Genomic DNA, 9882 nt, shown 5'->3' with positions numbered 1-9882 from the left:
CATGGCATAGTGATCCCCCATTTACCAATAAGTGTTATTCTAGCACGTGCAGATGTTGCTTGACAGACCGGTTTGCCTCTTCACCTCCAGTGCTTTCAGCGCCGAGACTTGCACAACCACTCAAATATAAACCCACTAATGTGTGCGTCTTTTTGACGTCCGATGTTTTAATGCCTTGTGACTTAATACTTCACGTTACCACATACAGTTTGGGCCACTCTCTTGCACACGTAGGTCTATTTTTATTCCTGTTTTTTTAACAACTGTTTTTTTTTAAATATATTTTTAATGGCTCAAATGTGTACAAATTTGATTTTGGTATGTATAAAATCATTTGAACCTCAACGAAAACGTTAAAGTCACTCCTTAATGAATGTGACTTTCAGAATTTATAAAGGCCTATTGTACAGTAATGTAGTGGCGCAATGGCCCTTTTTGTGCATTATGGACACCATTTAAATTTGATTTAAATACATGCTGACGGGATTTTTTACTTTTGCTCCTGAATGATTTGCATCAAAGTTTGTCTAAATGCTGAAAGCGACTGACTGACGTCATCATTCGTTAATGGCTATAGTGTATCGGCCTGCATTATGGCTCCAAGAGCATTTTTAAAAAGCATGAAGATATTGTTCTTGTACCGTGAAATCGTGTTACAGCTTTACCTCCATAAAGAAGTGTTTTATGTCTCCTTGACTCTGGCCTTGCAGGAATGAGTTAATATTGCTCCATGTCCCAGACGCGGTGGAGCTGGTGTGAAGTGGCAGGTTAAGAAGCCTGTTATCTGAAGGCCAGTCCTTCTCGGTGTGCCCGTCAAGCGTGTAAATACTTCTGTGTAACACCCCGTGCGTTTCTTTTCTCCTCGGCCTCTTGTCTAACTGCTACTCTAACCTCTGCCTCTGTGTGCCGTAGCCGGCTGCTGCAGCGGGAGAGCGCGGGAGGGGATCCGGGCCCAGCCGTGCTGCAGGCGGGGCAGCGGCAGTGGGAGATGCCGCTAGAATGTCGCGCCGGGGTGCGGGGGCAGCGGAAACATGCTGCTACATATGTTGGGTCAAGCATAGCCTTTGTTGTCATCTTAAAAGGGTGTTAAAAACCCACTCATCTGTAGCCTTCAAAGAAATGAAAGAGTTTTTTATGCATAGGCCTAATGAAGTGGTAAAAAGAATGTTGGATTTTTGAAGTGCGCGGAGTCACATTTAATTGCGCGGGGGGCATTTTTAATTGGCCAATGAGAAATAATAAAGAACAAAATCCCTGTCACAATGCACATTTTTCAAAAATGGAAATTCTGTATAGGGTTCGTCCAAAAGATAAATAGACGTATACAGTTTGTGTGCATTAGGTGAACTCAGAGTTAATTTCAGTTGATACTTTTTTAAATTAATTTAGTGTTCAACACAGATATTTTCCTCTGTGGGACTTATAGCCTATATATCCATTGAACACTTCAGGCCAATCAATTGTCACTTACACTCAATGAAGGTCTTCTTTCAAATGGACTTTAATGATACGCGCTTATATCAGCCAAGTGTTCTTCTATGAACAAAAACAAGCAGCATAAGCAGCCAGATTAATGGGAAGTACAGTCTGTTTTTATCTTGAAGTCATCCATGCTGATGTGGAAGTATAGGACGCTTAATCTCCCTCCAATGGGCCCTCTCGGTAGTTTGCTACTATCACTTTACGCACGTAGGACGCGGGCAGATTTCCTCCTGCCAGTGAGCTCGTCGCCCATCCAGATAATTACTTTGAATGTCAAAAAGATGTAGTTTTAATATCGTCTCTATTAGCCTGTTGGCTAGGTAATTAAGGTGCAGATGACAGCGGCGAAGGAAACAGATGGCATTTGCTTACAGTGATTCAGAAAGTAAACAATGAGCCCGAGAGAGAGAGAGAGAGAGAGAGAGAGAGAGAGAGAGAGAGAGAAAGGGGGGAGGGACAGCAATTTCATACCTTCATCAGACCCAGGTTATTGTTGTTCTTCCTCACTAACACTGTTGTCGTCGTCCTAGGGACAGACAATTGTTGATTTCAAAAACTTAAATAACTTATTTCAAATATCTGCGTGAATTATCTCCTGAGCAAACAGGTGAGGAAGCAGGTGGTTAGCGCGAGGTGCCCCTTTGTAGTTCTGTGCGCATGAACTCTTTAAAATCTCCGCTTCACAGTAACGCCAAACAGTTTATTTACGCGACACAGCACCCAGAGCAAAACCCCTATTTTTACTTTGTTTTATATGATTTCAGTACTACAGCGGAAATCTTTGTCAGAAAAGGAAATCTTTTTATGAGGACAATTCTGAAATAAATAAAATGAAAATAATAATTTGGGACCACATTTCTTTGTCTGTTAGAATGTAGCCTTTTTTCTAGAATGGAAAACGCACACTTTACACATTAATTTAAGACTTTTGGTACCGAATAATGATTATAATAAGCTGTTCCAATTTGATGTTCAATAAAAGTAAGCAGAGAATTAATGAGAAGTAATATTGAGATGGCTTTAACAAAGATGACACTTATAACAAACAGGGACACTAATTGAGTAAATAACAATATTTTAAAATTCTGAAAGAATTGTAACAAATTAAAATGGGAAAAATGTGTGTCTTTAATATCTTGAATACATTTTTATAAACATTCATAAAAGCTTAGGAAACAAAATTGTTTGAATTATTTTTTTTTTAAATAAAGCGACGAAGATCAAATAATTGTTGGTATCTCCGTTCATTTAGATTAACTCTATATCATTAACATTTCAGGGAAAGCCTTTGAGTTTAATATACTCATTTAGTCCACATTTATTATAAAAAAATAAATATATATATAAAAAAACAAAACAAAAAAAACCCAATCCATTATACCGACCATATCTTAAATACATTTGATCCCAAGTCATGTGGACTATACTCATACACCGTAGCAGGGGCAAGCTGGAAGCATGGGTTTAAAAAAATCATGAAGGAATTTAGTTTAAAAAATATACTGAATTAAATAAATTAACTGAATTTCAAGTAATTTAAAGACTAACGACATCGAGACAAGGAGTTTAAGCCATCCGTGTCTTTCCTGCAGCCGAATGGTGAGGACAGGTTTAACATTTATCCAACAGCTTCACTTTCTGCTCTCAATTACCCCATCTGTAAATATAATTGATCAAAATGTCCTTCTACTTCAATCAATAAAAGAAATTATACTCACCTTCCAGTTCTGACGAGAAAGTCACGCTTCACATTTTTTTTCCTCAGGGGATATGTCTCAAACTCAATAGTAGCATCTTCAGATCTGGAGACTTAATAAAAAGGATAGGAGTATTGAGAAACATATATAAAGTTGTTGGAAGTCATTGTAATGTTACTTAACTTAAGGGCTTTCTTTGTTTGCTTACCATCCTTTGATAGAGCTTGGTAAATTGAATGAAACAAGCTGTTGTTTTAAACCTATAAAATCTTTTTTTTTATACACTGCATCGATTTTAGCTTTACGGGAACTCCCTTCAGATTCTAAACACTTGATATTTGGAAGAAGCACTCAGGTGGACACAGTTGAAAAAAGGGGCAGGCCAATCAGATCGCTCCTTCCCCTTTTGGCCAATGACAGACGCCACATTGTTGTCAAATTTGTCTAATGAAAACGTAGGAGCAACAATAGAGAGGGGAGAGAGGGATCTGTATCCACTGACAATCTCTGGAGGAGGTTAGTGTCTCAGGCTGCGGTGAGTAACAAGCTCGGCTCCTCCCGGACACTTTAAACTTTCTGTTGGGGAGGAATGATCGCTTCTCTACGCTCCTGTTCTATTCGGATCTAAACTCCACAGTCATTCATCATTTTTTCTTCTCGATTCCTCCAGAACTTTTGTTTAGCGTTTCCATCTCTTTTTTTTTTTTTTGCAAAGAAACCTCGCTAGTAGTTTACTTCACCTGTTGCCAAGAGATGTTCACAACCGCTGTGCAGATGTGAACGTCTTAAAATAGTTCACAACAATTCGTTTAGCACATCGCCGTTTACTTGTTTATAATTTAGTTTAATCAGTAAGTAAAGTGGTTATGGATCTGAGACCTGAGCTCCCCACAGTCTCCTCCGCCTCCTCACTCCACCCTGGAGCGGCAGCGGCGGCGGCAGCAGCCTCCATACCGGTATCCATGGCCAGCAACCTGCTGCGCGGGCCTCCGCTGCTGCTGCGGGCTGCGGACAAATACCCGCGAACCCCGAAGTGTGCCCGTTGCAGGAACCATGGCGTAGTGTCCGCGCTCAAGGGCCACAAGCGCTACTGTCGCTGGAAGGACTGTATGTGCGCCAAATGCACGTTGATCGCCGAGCGGCAGCGCGTAATGGCTGCGCAGGTGGCGCTCAGGCGGCAGCAGGCGCAGGAGGAGAACGAAGCGCGAGAGCTCCAGATGCTCTACGGCACGGCGGAGGGGCTTGCTTTGGCTGCCGCTAATGGGATCATCCCTCCGCGTCCAAACTATGAGGTGTATGGATCTGTCAGCAGTGAGAGTAACTCAGGTGAGTGGAGCATCTTTACGCGTGAATATGAATGTCAAGATGTCTCTGTCAGTCCTCGCCTACTTCATAATGGTTCATAAGTATCCTTCAAACTGCTCAAGATTTGTTTTCTAAAATAAAAGATAATAACAAAAGACTTGGATTAACTTTATACATTGTCAGATACATGAAAATGGCTATTATGGCTTTTTACATTTATTTTACATTGTGGGTCCTTGTTGGTTGGATTAAAATTCGGTAGGGAAGAGACTATATATTGGGTAACATTAAGTAGATAAACGTTTGGCTTATTTGTTGTGAATTTAAATTGGCTTTTTTAAGACAGAAACTGTTTGAGTGAGGGTAGTTTAAATAGTATCTCCTCAAATACAGTATCATGTAACAGTTTTGCTTCTGCTGGAGAACGCACTGGTCTAATGATGACTTTCAATTACTTTATTATTTATCATTTGAAAATGGGCATGTTTTTCCACTCTCTTACACACTGTGATTTCCCTTTATGTCCCTAGATGTAAGTGTCCAGAAGTATGAGCTGTTTTCAAAGAGCCAGCTCTCCGGCTCCGCCACCCCTCAGCCGGCTGCGGGGAAATCGGCCTCGACCGAGAGTGACTGTGCCCCGGGCATCTCGTCCCCGGACGGCAGGCACGGAGGCTCGGGTTCAGAGAATGGAGACAGCGAGTCATTCATAGGCTCTCCTGTCTCCAAGCCTTTAAAAGACGGAGGAGAAACCCCCGGTTCCATCAGCTCCCTCGGCTCTGACTCCGGCTCTGAGACTGATAAAGACGAACATGAAGCGTCCCCGTCATCCGCGGCCTCACGCCACATGAACGCCATCGACATTCTGACCCGGGTGTTCCCAAGCCACAAACGTAGCGTGCTGGAGCTGGTGCTACAGGGGTGCGGGAAAGACGTGGTGCAGGCTATCGAGCAGATCCTCAACAACAGCGGCGCTCATGGCCCCAACAAATCCGGTCAGGAGGAGACGTGGACGGCAGAGAGGATGCTCCAAAACGCACAGCAGCCTCCACCATCCTCTGCCTCCACAACCGCCTCGACCAGGCCCATGATCCCCGGCGCCATGACGCTCAGCAACCGTTCGGCGTTTTCTCCTCTGCAGCCCAACGCCCCGCACTTCGGGGCCGACCCCAGCACCTATCCTTTGGGCACTCACCTGGGACTGAACCCGCTGCGGCTGGCCTACTCCGCGCACAGTCGGGGACTGGCTTTCATGACGCCCTACTCCACCACCGGCCTGATGCCCGCCCTGGGCTTCAGACCTCCGATGGACTACGCCTTTAGCGACCTGATCCGAGACCGGACAATGTTACATAAGGAACAAGGCTACGCCAGTGCCCTGTACGGGCCACTTGTCAATAACACGCCTGAGAAGCAGTGAGGCTGGCGGACTGAGCGTAGAAACACATTCATCTGTGTTTGTAACCACAAGTGTTGAATGTTCTGCAGAAAATGTGTCATGTGTTTTGGTTACAGGCTGCTGTAAATAATAAGATTATCCGGCCTATAGTCAAAGGGCCTGAGAGGGGGCGAATCTAACTTCAACAATGTGTAACTTTCAAAAATAAGTTTCTATCTTTGACTGCTAACATTTGGAGGACATCACTCATGTTAAAATATATTCCCAGAAAAATAAAATAAAGACCTGAAAATATTTACGGATTAAAAAGAAATCCGCTGGGAGAGCAGAAAATACAACCCAGTCAAAGTAAAAGTTCAAACATAAACCTGCTGTATTACTAACTATTTGAATTGTGCAGGGTTAAAATAAAATGAAACATGTATAAACCTTAAATCAGAGTTATACATTTTTAAAGCCCACATTTACATGCGATGAATGCACATAATTTTTATAAAGCAATTTTAAATACTCTGATTTCAGTCACACACATGAAATATAAAAACAAGAAATTAAGTTATTATAACGTGTATTTTAACGATTGTTGATACCATTTCCTAATGTGAGTAAAACTAATGATATGTAAATGACATCCCTTTTTTCTTTATGTATTATTTCACTCTTTCACTTTTCTTTTAGCTCATTTACAACTGCCTGTATTATATATTGCGTTTGTTAATATAAAATGCTATGCTATATCTCTGACTTTTCATTTATCTGTTAGTCAGCTCAAATATTTTGTGGCAAAGTGCTGGACCGAGTCAGTTCCTCTTCAAATGTTACAAGCTGTGCTGTCACATTGTATGAATATGCTGGAAATAATAAATGTTATTTTAAAGAAATGTGGGGGCAAAAGATTATTCAATGAGGAGGGTACATGTGAAATATACAGACCACCTGGAACATAATACAATACTATAAACCATGCATGCACAAAAAAATGCCAGATATGTGTATCAGATAGATAGATAGATAGATAGATAGATAGATAGATAGATAGATAGATAGATAGATAGATAGATAGATAGATAGATAGATAGATAGATAGATAGATAGATAGATAGATTTCAATTTCAATTATCTCAATTAATTATTATTCGACTTGTAAAAGACGCTGATTTGAGAGTCAAATGCAATGATGAGCTCAGACCGTATCCATTCAATTGAATAAATAGATAAATTAGTAGGTTTAGCTGACACAACATTACAATACATTACCTTTATATTAGCGAAAGCCTAGTGAAAATGCGGCTAACGCACAATTTGGATTGGTGAAATTCAAGCTCACTCATATTTTTTATGCAAAGGCAACTGTCGAGATTATTCATAATCATGGCCATACTATAACAATAACTAATACTGTATTTATTTTTACATGTGTTCTTTAGACCCTTTCTTGAGTGAACTTAATGTTCATGCAGTATGATGGCTGAGAATGGAAAGTGTTAAAGTTATGAAAACAGTTTATTAACCCTGAAACAAACGTATTATAAATAACGTCAATCCAAACAATAATCACAAGCAGGACGCTTTGACTTTGGTTACTGTTTTTTTTTCTGCTCACAAGTTTATTTCCCATTGCACTGACTCTCTTCTCTGCAAATTTGACTGTCTGCAGTTAGGGACTTCACTACCTCCAGACAAAGCTCATAGTCTCCAAAGAGCAATGGCGCTACCTGGAGGCCATTTAATGTAAGTACAGGGATATTTTTTTAGCTGTCATTGCTGTCCTGCTCCATTTAAAGGCTGTACGGTTGATTGGTTGAACGGGAGCGGAAGATCAACGGAATCAGCTGTGAGATATAAGTTGAGTAGTTGAAAAGTTGTTACATTATGATTCTGAGTAAACCCTGCAGGACAGGAGAAATTGAGGACTTTGTTCACGTGTACATTTTTTCTGACCATTTTCGGAGAAACGCGTCTTTCAGAATTGTTTTAGTAGGAGTGTAACGGGGTTCTCTTCTCTTGTAAAACACAGGCGTAGTCACGGACTGTGATTGGTGTATTTATTTTGACCGGCCGTCCAAGTGCAGTGAACAATATTCACAAAAATGCAAAAAATAATACAAAGTTCCACCAAGGCAAAACTCACACATGAGCAAGCGAGTGAGCAAACAAACAAACAAACAAACAAACAAACAAACAAACAAACAAACAAACAGACTAACTTGAAGGTCGCATGTAGCCTTCTTGGTAAACAAAAAGACCCTCCCACCGGGCGTTATGATTTGCATAACATTTTAAACAAAACACTTGTCTGTATGAATGAATGATTTTTAACCTTTTACCTCCCTGTGGATTACTCATCACTAATTTACCCATTTTAATCAATATTTTATCCATACCACAACAACTTATCTGTGGAGATAATTTGAAAACAAACTTTTCAGTAATCAATTAAGTCATGTGACAACTACAGCGCGCCACGTCCGCCTATTTAACTTGTGGAAAAGGGCCGCCTCTGTTTGGCACACCAACTGGACACAGAGGAGTGCATACCGAACGCCCCAAACAGTAAGAGCGCTATGAATTGATATGTGTATGCTAAACAAAATAGAGCTCTCAAGTGTGCACCCTTGGTCGCACTATGAAAGGAAGGGGAAGGAGGATGATGGTGTGGTTTATTGTGTGTTTGGAGCATTGGCAGAGGGAAAAGTTGTGTGTGTGTGTGTGTGTGTGTGTGTGTGTGTGTGTGTGTGTGTGTGTGTGTGTGTGTGTGTGTGTGTGTGTGTGTGTGTGTGTGTGTGTGTGTGTGTGTGTGTGTGTGTGTGTGTGTGTGTGTGTGTGTGTGTGTGTGTGTGTGTGTGTGTGTGTGTGTGTGTGTGTGCGTGCGTGCGTGCGTGCGTGCGTTGGAGTGTGCGCCTGCACTCAGTGACGGAGCCGCTCCGACTCAGGGAGGTTGACAGTCTGTCATAAATACTGTCCTCTGCATTTTAGAGCAGCTACTTATGTCTGCTGCTTGTAGGCTTGTATGTACAGTCATGCTAAATATATAGACAGGCTGCAGAAAAGCAATCGCTTCAAAAAAGCGAGTAGTTTAATGATAGTTTTTATTATATCATGTTGCTGCTTCTTGTGTTGTTCAAGCAGATGTGTATGACACAGACAGTACCACTAGATGACAGTCTTGTCTAACAAATAGCATCTGCTGGAGCCCACTGCAACTGATCATTGTAGCTGAAAGGCATTAGTGCCCAAAATGCAGCTTTTAATAGAAGCCTTAAGTTTTGGGGAGTTTTTTTTTTTTTTTTTTTTTTTGCATCAATAGTTATTTCTGTAGAACTAAAGTACATGTATCTAATTTACTAATCTGAACCATTAACTTTAAAGGTTAAACGATGACACACAAACTATTTGCATTGTTGTTTCACTTACATCAGTGTTGATAAAGCCTGATAGAAAGGGCTCTTTTTTGCAAATGTGTTAACACAGAGTTCAGTCGGTGAGTGCACACATCAGTAAACAGGCTTGGATGTTGATGTGTGCTACAGTTCCAACAATGCCCCCTGTTGGCCACTTTGTGCAAAACAAGCCTCTCTGTCAGACCTGGATAAGCCTTGCCTTATTTCAATTTCTATGACAATAAATTGTATTAAGACAGAAACATGATCCCTTACCAATGTGCATGAAATTATAGCAGAAACCAAAAGACTCAAAGGAAGGAACATTTGAGACTGGAGGAGCATCAGATTGAAGAGTGGAGCTGGTCTGATGTACTATTTGCTATTTTGCTCTGGCTTCTTTCTGTGTTTCTAATGAATAATTAGACACTGGCAGATAAATGGCCACAGGCTACTACAGTGTGCACAGAGACATATAGAGAGAAATCCATTTAGGTTAATACTGCATGCATAAAAAAAACATTTTTGTTTATGGGCCGCTGTTTGGTTTATAGCCAGAATAACAAAAAAAGATGAGGGCAAAATTAAAATCAATTGGAAGACAAATACAATTGTGTTCAGT

General features: G+C 40.9%; 1 protein-coding gene across 1 annotated transcript; it reads left to right on the top strand.

Annotated features, from left to right (window-relative positions):
- Positions 1 to 3704: 3704 nt before the first annotated feature.
- Positions 3705 to 6729, top strand: dmrta2 (DMRT-like family A2). Its single transcript, XM_079350726.1, has 2 exons — positions 3705 to 4505; positions 5015 to 6729. The coding sequence occupies exons 1-2, from the start codon at positions 4046 to 4048 to the stop codon at positions 5899 to 5901; spliced, it is 1347 nt and encodes a 448-aa protein (XP_079206852.1). The 5' UTR covers positions 3705 to 4045; the 3' UTR covers positions 5902 to 6729.
- The last annotated feature ends 3153 nt before the right edge of the window (positions 6730 to 9882 follow it).

Source organism: Symphodus melops (genome assembly GCF_947650265.1).
Source record: "Symphodus melops genome assembly, chromosome: 8".
Classification (NCBI taxonomy): Eukaryota; Metazoa; Chordata; class Actinopteri; order Labriformes; family Labridae; genus Symphodus; species Symphodus melops.
The sequence above is the reverse complement of the archived record's forward strand: the minus strand, read 5'-3'. Positions and strand labels throughout refer to the sequence as shown.

Excerpts from the sequence above, each read along its gene's own strand:
- dmrta2 (XM_079350726.1), top strand. The coding sequence starts at position 4,046 with ATGGATCTGAGACCTGAGCTCCCCACAGTCTCCTCCGCCTCCTCACTC. Across the intron at positions 4,506-5,014 it reads CAGCAGTGAGAGTAACTCAG|ATGTAAGTGTCCAGAAGTAT; the intron begins GTGAGTGGAGCA and ends TTATGTCCCTAG.